Source organism: Mobula birostris, chromosome 4 (assembly GCF_030028105.1).
Source record: "Mobula birostris isolate sMobBir1 chromosome 4, sMobBir1.hap1, whole genome shotgun sequence".
Taxonomy (NCBI): domain Eukaryota; kingdom Metazoa; phylum Chordata; class Chondrichthyes; order Myliobatiformes; family Myliobatidae; genus Mobula; species Mobula birostris.
The window spans coordinates 1,882,093-1,900,808 of record NC_092373.1 but is presented as its reverse complement, the minus strand read 5'-3'; the positions used below and the strand labels follow the sequence as shown (position 1 = coordinate 1,900,808).

The window sequence follows — 18,716 nt, the reverse complement described above, 5'->3', positions numbered from 1 at the left end:
TTTATTTTCCTTTTATATTTTATTGTCTATTAATTATATAGTTCCAGTAATATCTATAAACTGTAAATCATTTAATCGTATCTGGTGTATTTTCTGTTATTTGGGGGGGGGGGGGTACATCACACAGCATCCACACAAACCATTACCCAGTTTGGCGGGGCCGAGGGCTGTTTCCCTAGATGACAGCGAGCCGAGTGACCCTGAGGCTGGCCGGGGGGTGGGGGGCTATACACACAGCAAGTAAAACAAAATATTACCATAAATAAGTTAATAAAATATGATTCAAAATAAATGCAGTCCGCAGCACAAGTAAAGAGTAAACAGCTCGCTGTCCGAGTGAGGAGACCTCGGTGGTGGCAGTGTATTCATTAGTCTCACAGCCTGAGGGAAGGAGCTGTTACCTAGACCTGATGCTCCTAAACCTCCTTTCTGATGGTAGTAGGTCAAAGAGCTTGTGGGATGGGTCTGCAATGCTCCCGGTAAATATTACAAAAAAGGTATGAGGGAAACCCCGGTGACCCTCCCAGTGAAAATGTATGTCCAAGAATTCATCACCAACTAGAACCTCATCCAGCAGCTGTCCATCAGCGGGCTCACAAATTTCTACAGATGTACCAGATAGAGAGCATTCTAACTGACTGCATCACTGTCTGGTATGGAGGGGCCACTGCACAGGATCGGAAAAAGCTGCAGAAGGTTGTAAACTCAGCCAGCTCCATCATTGGCACCAGTCTCCCCAGTATCGAGGACATCTTCAAAAGGACCTGGACCCATTGCAATTTGCCTATCGCCAAATAGGTCAACGGCAGACACAATCTCAATGGCTCTCCACACAGCTTTAGACCACCTGGATGTCAGGATGCTGTTCATCGATATAGCTCAGCATTTAATACCTTCATTCACTCAATCCTGATTCAGAAGTTGCAGAACCTGAGCCTCTGTACCTCCCTCTGCAATTGGATCCTTAACTTCTTAACCAGAAGACCACAATCTGTGCAAATTGATGATAACATCTCCTCCTCACTGACGATCAACACTGGTGCACCTCAGGGGTGTGTGCTTAGCCCACTGCTCTACTCTCTCTATACCCATAACTGTGTGGCCAGGCATAGCTCAAATACCACCTATAAATTTGCTGATGATACAACCATTGTTGTTAGAATCTCAGGTGGTGATGAGAGGGCGTACAGGAGTGAGATGTGCCAACTAGTGGAGTGGTGCCACAGCAACAACCTTGCACCCAACATCAGTAAGATGAAAGAGCTGATCGTGGACTTCAGGAAGGGTAAGACGAAAGAACACATACCAATCCTCACAGAGGGATCAGAAGTGGAGAGAGTGAACAGCTTCAAGTTCATGGGTGTCAAGATCTCTGAGGATCTAATCTGATCCCAACATATTGATGCAGTTATAAAGAAGGCAAGACAGCGGCTATACTTCATTAGGAGTTTGAAGAGATTTGGTATGTCAACAAATACACTCAAGAACTTCTATAGATGTACCATGGAGAGCATTCTGACAGGCTGCATCACTGTCTGGTATGGGGGGGCCACTGCACAGGACCAAAGGATGCTGCAGAGGGTCGTAAATTTCATCTGCTTCATCTTAGGTACTAGCCTACAAAGTACCCAGGACATCTTCAAGGAGCGGTATCTCAGAAAGGCTGCGTCCATTATTAAGGACCTCCAGCAGCCAGGGCATGCCCTTTTCTTATTGCTACCATCAAGGAGGTGGTACAGGAGCCTGAATACACAACACAACATTTCAGGAATAGCTTCTTCGCCTCTGCCATCAGCTTATCAGCTTTCTGAATGACAATAAACCAGTAAGCACTACCTCACTATTTTCTTCTTCTCTGCTCTCTTTTTGCTCTACTTATTTATGTATATACAGTGCCTATAAAAGTATTCACCATCCCTTGAAGTTTTCATGTTTTATTGTTTTACAACATTGAATCACAGTGGATTTAATTTGGCTTTTTTTGACACTGATCAACAGAAAAAGACTCACATTGGAGTGAAAACAGATCTCTGCAAAGTGATCAAATTAATTAAAGAAATATAAAGCACTAAATAACTGATTGCATAAGGATTCGCCCTTTTACATGACGCACCAAATCAACACTAGGGCAGCCAACTGGTTTTGGAAGTCATATGATTAGTTAAATGGAGATCACCTGTGTGCAGTCAAGGTGTTTTAATGGATTGTAGTACAATACACCTGTATCTAGAAGGTCCAACTGCTGGTGAGTCAGTATCCTGGCAAAAACTACACCATGAAGACAAAAGAACACTCCTAGCAACTCTGTGAAAAGGTTATTGAAAAGCACAAGTCAGGAGATGGATACAAGAAAATTTCCAAGTCACTGAATATCCCTTGGAGTACAATTAAATCAATCATCAAGAAATGGAAAGAATATGGCACAGCTGTAAATCTGCCTAGAGCAGGCCATCCTCAAAAACTGAGTGACTGTGCAAGAAAAGAACTAGTGAGGAAAGCCACCAAGAGACCTGTGACAACCCTGCAAGGAGTTACAAGCTTCAGTGTCTGAGATGGGAGGGACTGTGCATACAACAACCTGCCCAGGTGCTTTATCAGTTGCAGCTTTATGGGAGAGTGGCAAAGAGAAAGACACTGTTGAAAAAAAACTCACATGAAATCTCAGCTAGAGTTTGCCAGAAGGCATGTGGGAGACTTTGAAGTCAGCTGAGAGAATTGATATTTGGCCATCAGACTAAATGCTATGTTTGATGTGAGCCAAACACTGCACATCATCAAAAACACACCATCCCTACCATGAGCCATGGTGGAGGCTGCATCATGCTGTGGAGATGCTTCACTGCAGCAGGCCCTGGAAGGCTTGTGAAGGTAGAGGGTAAAATGAATGCAGCAAAATACAGGGAAATCCTGGAGGAAAACCTGATGCAGTTTGCAAGAGAGCTGTGAATTGGGAAAAGATTTGTTTTCCAGCAAGACAATGACCCCAAGTAGAATGCCAAAGCTACACAGAAGTGGCTTAAAAACAACAAAATTAATGTCCTGGGGTGGCCAAGTCAGAGTCCAGACCTCAATCCAATTGAGAATTTGTGGCTGGAATTGAAAAGGGCTGTTCACTCACAATTCCTATGCAATCTGACAGAGCTTGAGCAGTTTTGTAAAGAAGAATGGGGAAAAATCGCAGTGTCCAGATGTGCAAAGCTGATAGAGACCTATCCACACAGACTCAAGGCTGTAATTGCTGCCAAAGGTACATCTACTAAATACTGACTTGAAGGGAGTGAATACTTATGCAATCAATTATTTTGTTTAATAATTGTAATATATTTAGATCAATTTGTAGAAATTTGTCACTTTGACATGAAAGAGTTATTTCTATTGATCAGTGTCAAAAAAGCTAAATTAAGACCACTGTGATTCAATAAAACATGAAAACTTTTGGTGGGGGTAAATACCTTTTATAGGTATTGTAGAGTGGAGAGGGTGGTTCCTATAGTAGGGAAAGCACTATATTTATCATTGTAATTTATTGTTTTTATTATTATGTGTTGTAATGTACTGATGTCACAAAACAACAAATTTCACAGGGTGATGCAAACAGGCTTTTCCACTGATGTTGGGTGAGGTTAAAACTGAGTTAAGGGGGAAAGGTGAACTGTTTAAGGGGAACATGTGGGGAAACGTCTTCACTCAGAGGGTGTAGAGAATGTAGAATGAGCTGCCAGTGGAAATGGTGAATGTGGCTTGGATTTCAACATTTAAGACTAGTTTGGATAAGTACCTGGATGGGAGGGGTATAAAGTGAAAAGAGAAAATATGGGGACAAACTAGCCAATAACATAAAGCAGGATACTGAAAGTATTTTTCAGTTATATAAAGAGTAAAAGGGAGGTGACAGTTGATATTGGACCACTGGAAAATAATGCTGGTGAGCTAGTAATGGGGGACAAAGAAATGGCAGATGAACTTAATGGGTATTTTGCATCTGTCTTCACTGTGGAAGAAACTAGCAGTGTGCCAGAGGTCTGTGAGTGTCAGGGAGCAGGAGTGAGTGCCATTGCTATTACTGAGGGAAAACACAAAGGTCTTGAGGTGGATAAGTCACCTGGACCAGATGGACCACATCCCAAAGTCCAAGGAGAGGTTGCTGAAGAGATAACAGATGCATTGGTCAAAATCTCTCAAGAATCACTTGAAGATTGCAAATGTCACTCCACTCTTTAAGAAGGGAGGAAGGCAAAAGAAAAGAAATAAGAGAAACATTGAAAATCTACAGCACATAACAGGCCCTTTGGCTGACAATATTTTACCGAGCATGTAACCTACTCTAGACGTTGCCCAGAATTTCCCAGCTGCAGAGCCCTCTATTTTTCTAAGCTCCACGTACCTATCTAAGAGTCTCTTAAAAACCCTATTGTATCTGCCTCCACCACCTTTGCTGGTGATGCATTCCACGCACCCATCACTCTCTGTGTGAAAAACTTACACTGACATCCCCCCTGTACCTACTTCCAAGCACCTTAAAACTATGGCCCCTCGTGTTAGCCATTCCAGCCCTGGGGAAAAGCCTCTGACTATCCACACAACCAATGCCTCTCATCATCTTATACACCTCTATCAGGTCACCCCTCATCTTCCATCGCTCCAAGGAGAATAGGCCAAGTTCACTCAACCTATTCTCATAAGGCAGCTCCTCAATCCAGGAAACATCCTTGTCAATCTCCTCTGCACTCTCTCTACAGTATCCACATCCTTCAGCCTAACCTCAGTGGTTGGGAAAATGTTGGAGTCTATTATTAAGGATGAGGTTTCGGGGTACTTGGAGACTACCGATAAGATAAGTCAAAGTCAGCATTGTCTCTGGAAAGGGAAATCTTGCCTGACAAATCTGTTAGAGGTCTTTGAGGAAGTAAAAAGCAAGATGGACAAAGGAGAGGCAGTGGATGTCATTTACTTGGGTTTTCAGAAGCAACTTGATAAGGTGCCACACATGAGGCTGTTTAACAGGGTAAAATCCTATGGTGTTACAGGACAGATACTGGCATGGATAGAGGACTGGCTGGCAGGCAGGAGGCAGCGAGTGGGAATAACAATGCTTGCCTCCCTGAAAGAGGCTACACAGTTCAAAGGGTGGTTCAGAAGCCTATGACATGCTTGCTATTATTAGTCAAGGCACTGAGTTTAATAATCAGGAAGTCATGTTGCAGCTTTATAAAACTCTAGCTGAGCTGCCTCTGACCATTCTGGCCACTCCACTATAGGAAGGTTGTCAAGGCTTTGGAGAGGGTGCAGAAGAGGTTACCAGGGTGCTGCCTGGATTAGAGGACATGTGCTATAACGAGAGGTTGGACAAACTTGGGTTGTTTTCTCTGGAGCAGCGAAGTCTGAGGGGAGATCTGACAGAGGTTTATAAGGCTTTGAGAGGCAAAGATAGAGTAGACAGACAGTATCGATCTCCCAGGGTTGAAATGTCTAGTACCAGAGGGCATGCATTTAAAGTGAGAGGGGGTAATTTCAAAGGAGATGGGAGGGGCAAGCTTTCTTTATATGCAGAGTGGTGGGCACCTGGAGTTCCTGTGCTGTACTGTGAGGGGAGGCAAAATGAGAAGGCAGACAGTGAGGTAACAGAAATCTGAAAAGCAACTAATGATCAATAATGAAAGGAAATGTTTTGTTCTGCAGCCTTGTTGGGGAAGGGGGTTGTTGTCAGGGGTAACTTGTCTGAACAAGGTGGATAACCGGTAAGTGGAAATGACCAATAACAGAGAGATGGAGTGACATTGCATGAACACTGACATGCAGTATGAGATCAGCTCCTGCAGAAGCCAGCACTGATTCAGACACAAACTTCTGATAATTACACCACCCCCCCCTTCACCATTCCCTATCCCCTTTTCCCTCTCTCAACTTATCTCCTTGCCTGTCCATTGCCTTTCTCCGGTGCTCTTCCCTCCTTTTCTTTCTGTCCTCTCCTATCAGACTCCCCCTTCTTCAGCCCTGTATCTTTTTTGCCAATCAGTTCCCTCCCTGCTCTTTACTTCATCCGTCCCCTTCGTGGTTTCACCTATCACCTTGTGTTTCTCTATCCTCCCCCAGCTTCTAATTCTATTCCTCATCTTTTTTTCTCTAGTCCTGCTGAAAGGTCTTGGCCTGAAATGTCAGCTGTACTCTTTTCCCTAGATGCTGCCCAGCCTGCTGAGTTCCTCCAGCATTTTGTGTGTGTTGCCTGGATTTTCAGCATCTGCAGATTTTCTCCTGTTTGTGATCCTATCTCCTGTACTCACTACTTTGATTTATGAAGGCCAATATGCCAAAAGCTCTCTTTACGACTCTATCTAACTATGAAGCCACTTTCAGCAAATTATGCACCTGTATTCCCAGATTTCTTTGTTTAACCACACTCCTCAGTTCCCTACCGTCCACTGTGTAAAATTCCAACTCCTACCCTGCCCTCAAATTTACCCGGTCCATTTCCGACACCTCCCTCCCCTTTATTGATCTCACTGTCTCTGGAGACAGCTTATTCACTGATGTCAATTATAAACCCACGGACTCTCACAGCTACCTAGACTATACCTCTTCCCACCCTGTTACTTGTAAAAATACAATCCCCTTCTCTCAATTCCTCCATCTCCACTGCATCTGCTCTCAGGATGAAGCATTTCATTCTAGGATAAAGGAAATAGTCTCCTTTTTCAAAGAAAGGGGCTTCCCTTCCTCCACCATCAACGCTGTCCTCAATCACGTCTCTTCCATTTCACGCATGTCTGCTCTTACCCCATCCTCCCTCGGATAGGGTTTCTCTTGTCCTCACCTACCACCCCACCAGTCTCTGCGTCCAGCAATACAGTAATTCTCCAAAACTTCTGCCATTCCAACAAGATTCCACCACCAAGCACATCTTTCCCTCACCCCCCCCCGACGTTCTGCTTTCCATAGGGATCGCTCCCTACGTGACTCCCTTGTCCATTTGTTCCCCCGCCCACTGATCTCCCACCTGGCATTTATCTTGCAAATGGAACAAGTGTTACACTTGCCCCTATGCCTTCTCCCTCACTACCATTCAGGACCCTAACTCCAGGTGAGGTGACACTTCATCTGTGAGTCTGTTGGGGTTATATACTATGTTCAATGCTTGCGGTGTGGCCCCCTGTATATCGGTGAGACACAATGTAGATTAGGAGACCGTTTCACTGCGTACCAATGCTCCGTCTGCCATAAAAAGTGGGATTCCCAGTGGCCATCCATTTTAATTCCATTTCCTATTCCCATTCCGATATGTCTATACATGGCCTCCTCCACTGTCGTGATGAGGCCACACTCAGGTTGGAGGAAAAATACCTTGTATTCCATTTGGGTAGCCTTCAACCTGATGGCATGAACATCACTACCTCAAACTTCCAGTACTGCCCCCCAAACCCTCTCCTTCACCATTTTCCACCCTTTTCCCTCTATCACCTTATCTCCTTGCCTGCCCATCACCTCCCTTTGGTGCCCCTTCCCCCTTTTCGGCCATTCAGCCCATCGAGTCTGCTCCGCCATTCCATGATGGCTGATCCTGGATCCCACCCAACCCCATACACCTGCCTTCTCGCCATATTCTTTGATACCCTGACCGATCAGGAAATAATTAACTTCCGCCTTAAATATACGTACGACCTTGGCCTCCACCAGAGACTGTGGCAGAGCATTCCACAGATTCACTATGCTCTGGCTAAAGAAAAATCTTCCTTACCTCTATTCTAAAGAGTCGACCCTCTATTTTGAGGCTGTGCCCTCTAGTTCTGGATACCTCCACCATAGGAAACATCCTCTCCACATCCACCTTATCTAGTCCTTTCAACATTTGGTAGGTTTCAATAAGATCCAACTGCATTCTAAATTCCAGCAAGCACAGGCCCAAAGCTACCAAATGCCCTTCATATATTAACCCCTTCATTCCTGGAATCATCCTCATGAACCTCCTCTGGACTGTCTCCAATGACAACACATCCTTACACAGGCATGCAGCCCAAAACTGTTGACAATACTCCAAATGCAGCCGGACCAGTCTCTTATAAAGCCTCAGCATCATACACCTCCGATCCTTATACACCTCCATTCCCCATCAAGAAGGCCTCAAAGCCCTCCGCTACTTTCTGGACAACAGACCTCACCAGTTCCCCACCACCACTACCCTCCTCCGGTTGGTGGAACTGGTACTCACACTTAATAACTTCTCTTTTGGCTCTTCCCACTTTCTTCAGACCAAGGGTGTAGCTATGGGCACTTGCATGGGCCCCAGCTATGCCTGCCTCTTTGTTGGTTATGTGGAACAGTCTGTGTTCCGAACCTATCCTGGTACTGCTCCCCAACTTTTCCTTCGGTACATTGACGACTACATTGGTGCTGCTTCCTGCACCCATGCTGAGCTCATCAATTTCATCGACTTTACTTCAAACTTCCACCCAGCCCTCAAACTCACTTGGTCTATCTCAGACACTTCTCCCCCTTTCTTGATCTCTCGGTCTCCATCTCTGGAGACAGCCTGTCCACTGACATCTTCTACAAGCCCACTGACTCTTATAACTACCTCGACTATACCTCTTCCCACCCCGCCACATGCAAAAATGCCATTCCCTATTCCCAGTTCCTCCGTCTCCGCCGCATCTGCTCCGAGGATGAAGCTTTCCGTTCCAGGACATCTCAAATGTCCTCTTTCTTTAAGGATCGTGGTTTCCCTTCTGCCATCATCAATGATGCCGTCACCCGCATCTCCTCCATTTCCCGCACTTCGGCCCTCACCCCATCCTCCCATCACCACAACAGTGACAGAGTTCCCCTTGTCCTCACCTACCACCCAACCAGCCTCCAGATCCAGCACATTATCCTCCGCAACTTCCGCCACCTTCACCAGGACCCCACCACTAAGCACATCTTTCCCTCTCTGCCCCTCTCTGCTTTCCACAGGGATCGGTCCCTCCGCGACTCCCTGATCCACACGTCCCTCCCCGCAGATCTCCCACCTGGCACTTATCCCTGTAAGCGCAAGTGCTACACCTGTCCCTACACCTCCTCTCTTGCCACCACTCAGGGCCCCAAACAGTCCTTCCAAGTGAGGCAACACTTCACTTGTGAGTCTGTTGGGGCCATCTATTGCATCCGGTGCTCCTGGTGTGGCCTCCTCTACATCGGTGAAACCCGACGCCGATTGGGGGACCGCTTCGTCGAGCACCTCTGCTCCGTCCGCCACAACAGACAGGATCTCCCAGTTGCCACCCACTTCAACTCTGCTTCCCACTCCCATTCAGATATGTCCATACATGGCCTCCTCTACTGTCCTGATGAGGCTAAACTCAGGTTGGAGGAGCAACACCTCATATACTGTCTAGGTAGTCTCCAGCCCCTTGGTATGAACATAGAATTCTCCAACTTATGGTAATTCCCTCCCCCTCCCTTCCCCTATCCCTATTTCACTCTGCCCCCTCCCCCAGCTGCCTACCACCTCCCTCATGGTTCCGCCTCCTTCTACTACCCATTGTGTTTTCCCCTATTCCTTCTTCACCTTTCCTGCCTATCCCCTCCCTGCTTCCCCTCCCCCACCCCTTTATCTTTCCCCTTACTGGTTTTTCACCTGGAACCTACCAGCCTTCTCCTTCCCACCCTCCCCCTACCTTTTTTATAGGGCCTCTGCCCCTTCCCCCTACAGTCCTGACGAAGGGTTCTGGCCCGAACCGTTGACTGATCATTTCCACGGATGCTGCCCGACCTGCTGAGTTCCTCCAGCGTGTTGTGAGTGAAGCCTCAGCATTATTTCCTTGCTTTTATATTCTATTCCCCTTGAAATAAATGCCAATTTTTCCCTTCTTTACCACAGACTCAACCTATAAATTAACCTCCTGGGAGTCTTGCATGAGGACTCCTAAGTCCCTCTGATGTTTGAACCTTCTCCCCATTTAGATAACAGTCTGCACTATTGTTCCTCTTACCAAAATGCATCGTTATACTTTTCCCAACACTGTATTCCATCCGCCATTTTTTTTGCCCATTCTTCCAATTTGTCTAAGTTTTTTTTTGTAATTTATTTTTTTTATTGAATTTCATCATCAAACAAACATTTCCATAAGATGTATTTCAGATACTGTACATATATATCATATAATCATATTTGTCACAAATCTCCACATAATATTTATCTGAGGTATACACTTATAGAAAGGAGAGGAAAGAAAGAACAATCGAAAGAAGAGAACTACGTACGAAGTAGGGAGTGATCTTTTTTTTACAACATATTTATTGGCTTGTGAGAATAAAATCAGGCCTGTGAGGTGTTATGTAGTTAAACCATTTTTTCCAGCATTAATAAAATTGTTCCAACTTATGATTAACAGATGCTGTTATCTTCTCCATTTTGTAAATGTCCATTGTAATTTCCATTCATACATTTAAAGTTGGGCTCTCCTGTGATAACTATTTCCTGGTAATGGTCTTTTTACCAGCCACCAGCAGTACATTCATTAAATATTTATCTCTTTTCAACCATTCTTGAGGTATATACCCAAAGTATATGGTCTTACTGTCTAAGGGTATTTCACATTTAAAGATGTCCTGTAGGGCATTATGTATCCCACTCCAATAGTCTTTGATAACGGGGCATTCCCAGAAAATGGGATAATGGTTTGCATTTTGATTTCCACAATTTCTCCAGCAAACAGGGGGGTTGTTATCATAATGGGATTTCTGAGAAAATATCTTATCAAGTTTTTCCACCTGAACTCCCTCCATTTCTGTGAACTGGTACACTTCCATTGATACCTCCATATTATTGTCCATTCTTCCTCAGATATTATTATCCCTCCTTCCTTCCTTCTCCCATTTTGTTTTAATGTATGAAATCGAATGTGTTTTAAGATTTGACAGACCCTTATACACGCTTGAAATTATTCTACTACCGTTGTCTGAATTATATGCCTTTCCAAATAGCTCTATCAGACATGTACTTGCCTTGGTTACATTTTTAACAGTCCTATTAACATACTGTCGCATCTGTAAACACCGGTAAAAGTCTTGGTTTTCTAGTAAGTGCTTCTCTTTGAGCATTTCAAAACTGAACAGTGTTCCTCCTTTCATTATATTGCAAATAGCTGTTATTCCTTTAGCTGTTCAGTCCTTAAATCTAGCATCCAGTTTATTCAGCATAAAATCCGAGTCATATGCACACTATTTAAGAATTGCAATTTCTCTCTCTAGTTTAGATTCTTTTATAATAATTTTCCATATTTTAAGTGTCTATTTCACCCACGGGTTGTCAATATTATTTATGTAACTCTGTAGGTTGTTATCAGCCAAAATTGCCTGTATGGGGATGGAAAGTATCCTCTCCTCAATGTTTTTCCATTGAGCGTCATATGATGGGTTGCACCAGCATATCACGGCTGTCAACTGTGCTGCAAAATAATAATCTCTAAGAGGAGGTAGGCTCCATCCCTCCTTTTCCTTGGCTAATTGCTAAGTTTTGAGACAAACCCTAGGCCTTTTACCCTGCCATCTATATCTTGATAGCATCTTGTTCCATTCATTGAATTGATTTTGGTTAATCTCTATTGGTAGGGTCTGAAAGAGATATAGTAGTCTGGGCAGTATATTCATTTTAACAGATTCAATCCTTGAAATGAGACCAAGAAAAGGAATTAGGTTCCACCTTGTTATAGCTTCCTTAATTTTTTTATATATTGGCTGATAATTGCATTCTGATAATTTTGCCAAATCTTTTCGCATAATGATGCCCAAATATTTGACAGACTCTGTTTGCCATGCCCAAGGATAGCTACTTTCAATTTCTCTTGGTGGACTATAGTTATATGAAAGTAGTTGGGTTTTACCTATGTTGATCTTGTATCCTGATAATTGGCCATATTGTTCAAAGGATTGCATCAATTTAGGTAAAAAGTCTGTTGGTTGCCCTAGATAGATCAAAATGTCATCCGCGTAACAGGCCAATTTATGCTCTGTCCAATTTGTCTAAGTCCTGCTGCAATCACGTTGCTTCCTCAGCACTACCTAACCCTCCAGCTATCTTCGTATCATCTGCAAACTTTGCCACAAAACCATCAATTCCATTATCTAAATAACTGACAAACAATATGAAAAGTAGCGGTCCCAATACTGACCCTGATTGGTTGCCTGTGACCACTAGTCACTGGCAGCCAACCAGAAAAGGCTCCTTTTATTCTCACTCGCTGCCTCCTGTCTGTCAGCCATTTCACTATCCATGCCAATATCTTTCCTGTAACACCATATGATTTTATCTTGTTAAGCAGTCTCATATGTGGTACCTTATCAAATACTATCTGAAAATCCAAGTAAATGACATCCACTGCCTCTCCTTTGTCCACCCTGCTTGTTACTTCTTTGAAGAACTTTAACAGATTGGTCAGGCAAGATTTCCCTTCACAGAAACCATGCTGACTTTGACTTATTTTATCATTAGTCTCCAGGTACCTCAAATCCTCCTCCTTAATAATAGACTCCAACACTTTTGCAACCACTGAGGTTAGGCTAACTGGCCTATAATTTCCTTTCTTTTGCCTGCCTCCTTTTTTAAAGAGTGGAGTGACATTTGCAATTTTCCAGTCCTCCGAGGCATGCCAGAATCAAGTGATTCTTGAAAGATCATGACCAATGCATTCATTATCTCTTCAGCAACCTCTCTTAGGACCATGGGATGTAGTCCATCTGGTCCAGGTGACTTAACCACCTTAAGACCTTTGAGTTTGCTGAGCATATTTTCCTTTGTAACAGCCATGGCACTCGCTCCTGCTCCCTGACACACTGCTAGTGTCTTCCACAAATGCCTCACTAAAGTCCATGTAGACAACAATCATCGCCATGCCTTCATCTACTTTCCTGGTTACTTCCTCAAAAAACTATATAAGGTTGCCATGCTGACTATCTTTGATCAATTTATGTTCATCCACTTTATATCTGGTCCTTTGGAATACCTTCCAATAATTTTCCCACTGCTGATGTCAGGCTCCAGTGTATAATTTCCTGGTTTATGTTTAGAGCCTTTTTTAAACAGCAGAACACAATTGTCTGTCCTCCAATCCTCTGGCACCTCTCCTGTCACTAAGGATGACTTAAATATTCCCGCTAGGGACTTGGCAATTTCTGCACTTGCCTCCCGTAGTGTCCGAGGGAACACCTTGTCAGGCCCTGGGCATTTATCCACTCTTAATTTGTCTGACGATAGCAAACACCTCCTTCTCTGCATTCTGTATGATGGTCCTTGAAACTGATGCTGCTTTGCCTCACTTCTGTAGATTTTGTGTCCATCTCCTGAGTAAATACAGTTGTAAAAAAATTCATTTCAGACTTCACCCATCTATGTTGGCTGTAGACACGGATTACTGTTCTGATCTTCAGTGTTGTGCTGCTGCCAGTGTTGGCCCTTGGTTTTGTGAAATTTTCCACGCTGAGTGCTGTGAAGGTGCCTGTCAGTTTAGTTCATTAAATTGCTCTCAGCAGTGGTAGGTAGACAGCCAGCTAATCGGTATAATGAAAACTATTACACTCACATGGAGCTTGGCACAAACAAACATGGCATACAAAATCATGTCAGCATTGCCATCAGTGTCATCTCTTTAGTTAATGAGCAGGTTGTTAAATTGTCAGACTATACAGGGAGCAGTTACCCGGACCAGCTGCCTCTGTGTTACTCAGACATGTTACCCTTTCTTCTTACACAACATAAATATGCTTCTCTGGGAAATCTCCCAAATGATATGAGTGCCGACTAGGCTACTAAAAGATATTTCACTTAGACCTTTAGAGTATAAGACATAGAACCACAAGACCATCAGATGTGGAAGCACAGTTAGGCCATTCAGCCCATCGAGTCTGCTCCTCCACTCTAACATGGCTGATTTATTATCCCTCTCAATGCCATTCTCCGGCCTCCTCCCTGTAACCTTTGACACTATGACCCTGACTAATCAAGAACCTATCAACTTTCGCTTCAAATATCCCCAATGACCTGACCTTCACAGACTTCTGTGGCAATGAATTCCACAGTTTCTCCACCCTCTGGCTAAAGAAATTCCTCCTCATCTCTGTTCTAAATGGATATCCTATTCTGAGGCTGTGCCCTCTGGTCCTAGATTCCCGCACTATAGGAATGTCCTCTCCACATATTTTCAAAGTACATTGCTTATCAAAGAACATATAAATTATACAACCTTGAGATTCGTCTGCTTACAGGCAGCCACAAAGCAAGAAACCCAAAAGAACCCATTTAAAAATTAATAAAATTGAGACCGACATCTGAAGCGCAGAGAAAGGGGAACAGGTCATGCAAACAATGGAATCGAGCCACAATATTCCGAACCAAAATGAGTCCTTACATCTTTCTTTCTCACATAATCCAAATCTGTTTTTCCAGGAAATCTTCCAAATGGTTGGACAAGCCCCACCCATGACTAGGCTACTAAACACAATGAGTACTTGCTCTCTGTTTCTGAGCTTTGCACTTCGGAAATGAGTTAAATCGCCCAGCTCTCAGAGGAGTGCTGGAGTCAAGCCCAGGAAAGGATGCTTGCTTACCTTGGGTGGCTGTTGAAATGCTGGTGGTGCCGGTGCAGGTTCCATGGTGGATGCCTTCTTGGAGGGGCCAGGTTGACGATAGGTACTGTGTGCAGGAGCAGAGGGGTTGTAGGCGACCTCTGGCCTCCAGGGATGCTGATTGCCATAGGCTGGCTCTCCCACATAGCCTCCTCCATACCCTGGTGCCACCGGCTGGGTGTCTTGATAGTGGGACGGCGAAGGGGTGTAACCGTAACCTGGGTCGGGGTACCTTGCCGGTGTAGCTCTGTAGCCCGGGTCCAGAGAACGAGGCGGTGTGTTGTACTGCTGCTGAGGTGGAGGAGGAGGAAGAGGGGGAGCGGGGGCCAGCTCTGGGCCTGTTGGCTGGGCACCCGGCGGCAAGAAGTTGGGATTGGGCTGTGCAGTTTTGACCTGGATGTTGAAGGCAGGCTGGGAGGACGTGGAGGCCGTGGTGTAGGAGGCTGGCACGGGCTGTGGCGGGTTCTTCGCAGCGAGAGCAGGGGCCAAGCTCGGAGAAGCGTGAGGCTTGCCAGCTGCCTTCTTGGTGGCGGTCAGTAGTGGTTGGGCGGGAATGACCATCCTCTGGTGTCCGATCACTGGACTGTGGGCGGCGGTGGTGACTGGGCCTTGGATGGCTGAGGGGGTGCTGCTCGTGACTCCATGGCTCTGAAACAGAAGCAGGGAGATGATAAGGGACAGGCAGTTCATGTAATGGCGGGCATGATCAGTGGTGTCGTCCAGCACAGTGATCAAGTCCACACATGCACGCACACACGCACACACACACACGCTAGAGTCTGCATGTATATTAAAATATAAATTGGTTTATTATTGTCAGATGTACTTAAGTATAGTGAACGACCTGTCTTGTATACTGTTCAAACAGATCAATTCTTTACACAGTGCATTGAAATAGAACAAGGTAGAATTAAGCAAAATAACAGCTCAGTATAGAGTAGACGGTCCGAAAGCCTGTTTCTGTGCTGTATGACAATGCAGTATTTACATATTAGTACAAAGTACAGACCTGCCTTCATACCGTGCTTTCGATGATTGAACATAGAACAGTACAGCACAGTGACAGGCTACTAGGTGTGAGTCCCAGTTCTCCTGTACCAGCGCGGGGTACAGACAGCTCCCGTATGGGCGCGAGGTATGGACAGCTGCTGGTTCTCCCATACGGGCGCGGGGTACGGACAGCTCCCGGTTCTCCCGTACCGGCGCGGGGTACAGACAGCTCCCAGTTCTCCTGTATGGGTGCGAGGTACGGACTGCTCCCGGTTCTCCCGTACTGGTGCGGGGTACGGACAGCTCCTGTACGGGCGCGAGGTACGGACAGCTCCCGGTTCTCCCGTACCGGCGCGGGGTACGGACAGCTCCCGTACGGGCGCGAGGTATGGACAGCTGCTGGTTCTCCCGTACAGGCGCGAGGTACGGACAGCTCCTGGTTCTCCCGTACCAGCGCGGGGTACGGACAGCTGCCAGGGCTACCGTACCCGTGCGGAGTATAGAGCGCTTGCACCAGCCCCCCGAAACGCAGGGAGCTCTCCTCACACAGTAGTCAGTAACCTGACTATTGATGCAGAGTGTGGTTGAAGACTCTTGGCACCGTGTGAATCACCTGCAGCATTTACTGTGTGTCAGGAAGATAATCCATGTCCACGCATACATGGCCAAGCTCCCTCATTATCCTTCCACTGAACATTCCAGAAATCAATCTGAAATCCATCCTGCATTGTCTAAGGCCAATGTCATTACCCTGAAGTGAATAGGTCAAGGTTGCACATGGTACGATTTTCCCAAAGGGCTCTTGAGGAAGGAGAAAGGGATTTATTTATGTGCAGAATAGGTCACACTGTTCCAGCAACCCATAACCCCAAAGCCCAATCATGGAACAATTTCCAACATCTATACAATATGTCTGGGGTAGGAAACCGGAGCACCCAGGCAAAACCCAGGCATTGTGTCACCCGGACAAAACCCAGGCATTGTGTCACCTGGGCAAAACCCAGGCATTGTGTCACCCGGGCAAAACCCACGCATTGTGTCACCTGGGCAAAACCCAGGCATTGTGTCACCTGGGCAAAACCCACACATTGTGTCACCTGGGCAAAACCCAGGCATTGTGTCACCTGGGCAAAACCCAGGCATTGTGTCACCTGGGGCACAACCCACACATTGTGTCACCCGGGCAAAACCCAGGCATTGTGTCACCTGGGCAAAACCCACGCATTGTGTCACCCGGGCAAAACCCACACACTCAGGCAAAACCCACACATTGTGTCACCGGGCAAAACCCACGCATTGTGTCACCCGGGGAAAACCCACACACCCGGGCAAAACCCACATATCTGTCACCTGGGCAAAACCCACACACCCGGGCAAAACCCACGCATTGCATCACCCGGGCAAAACCCACACATTTTGTCACCCGGGCAAAACCCACACACCCGGGCAAAACCCACATATCTGTCACCTGGGCAAAACCCACACATTCTGTCACCCGGGCAAAACCCACACATTCTGTCACCCGGGCAAAACCCACACATTCTGTCACCCGGGCAAAACCCACACACCCGGGCAAAACCCACATATCTGTCACCTGGGCAAAACCCACACACCCGGGCAAAACCCACGCATTGCATCACCTGGGCAAAACCCACACACCCGGGCAAAACCCACACATTCTGTCACCCGGGCAAAACCCACACACCCGGGCAAAACCCACACATTCTGTCACCTGGGCAAAACCCACACACCCGGGCAAAACCCACGCATTGCATCACCCGGGCAAAACCCACACACCCGGGCAAAACCCACACATTCTGTCACCCGGGCAAAACCCACACACCCAGGCAAAACCCACATATCTGTCACCTGGGCAAAACCCACACACCCGGGCAAAACCCACGCATTGCATCACCCGGGCAAAACCCACACATTCTGTCACCCGGGCAAAACCCACATATCTGTCACCTGGGCAAAACCCACACACCCGGGCAAAACCCACGCATTGCATCACCCGGGCAAAACCCACACATTCTGTCACCCGGGCAAAACCCACATATCTGTCACCTGGGCAAAACCCACACACCCGGGCAAAACCCACGCATTGCATCACCCGGGCAAAACCCACACATTCTGTCACCCGGGCAAAACCCACACATTCTGTCACCCGGGGCAAAGCCCACACATTGTGTCACCAGAGGGCATTACAGAAGGGTGTCAGAATCGAACTCCAAACACTGGAATGCTCCGAGCTGATTTTGCATTATGCTAATTGCTAAGTTATTGAGGTGTAAATTTACAGAGATCACAACCTGTCACACTAATGTGAGTAGGCCTTCATAAATCAGACTATTGGGTATAGGGTGTGATGTAGAAGTTGTATAAGACATTGAGGGTTAATTAGGAGTATTGTGCGCAGTTTTGGTCACCTACTTACAGGAAAGATGTCAGTAAGATTGAAAGAGTGCTGAAATAATTCACAAGGATGTTGCCAGTACAGAATTTGAGGACCTGAGATATGAGGAAAGATTGAATCAGTTAGGACTGTATTCTTGAGAATGTCGAAGATTGAAAGGAGATTTGATAGAAGTATGTGGAATTATGTGGCAGGATACTTGGTAGTGTGGAGGAGCAGAGCGATCTGGGGGTACATGTCCACAGATCCCTGAAAGTTGCCTTACAGGTAGATAGGGTAGTTAAGAAAGATTATGGGGTGTTAGCTTTCATACTAACCAGTGCAGAGAGGCAGAGGGGTGTAAAGTGAGGGTAGAAACAAAAAGTACTATGGAGAAAAGTAAAAGTGGCAGGCCGACAAATCCAGGGCAAGCATTAAAAAGGGCCACTTTTCAGCATAATTGTATAAGGGCTAAGAGAGTTGTAAAAGAGCACCTGAAGGCTTTGTGTGTCAATTCGAGGAGCATTCGTAATAAGGTGGATGAATTGAAAGAGCAGATTGTTATTAATGATTATGATATAGTTGGGATCACAGAGACATGGCTCCAGGGTGACCAGGGATGGGAGCTCAACGTTCAGGGATATTCAATATTCAGGAGGGATAGACATGAAGGAAGGGGAGGTGGGGTGGCGTTGCTGGTTAAAGAAGAGATTAACGCAATAGAAAGGAAGGACAT

General features: G+C 45.9%; 1 protein-coding gene across 7 annotated transcripts in view; it reads right to left on the bottom strand.

The window, feature by feature from the left end:
• The window catches only part of LOC140196126 (lipoma-preferred partner homolog), a 477,606-nt gene that overhangs the window by 77,174 nt on the left and 381,716 nt on the right, over window positions 1-18,716 (bottom strand). For all 7 annotated transcript variants that reach the window (XM_072254856.1, XM_072254853.1, XM_072254855.1 and 4 more), the window contains one exon: window positions 14,578-15,243. In XM_072254856.1, the coding sequence (XP_072110957.1) occupies window positions 14,578-15,243 (666 nt within the window). The remainder of the gene's footprint in view (window positions 1-14,577; window positions 15,244-18,716) is intronic.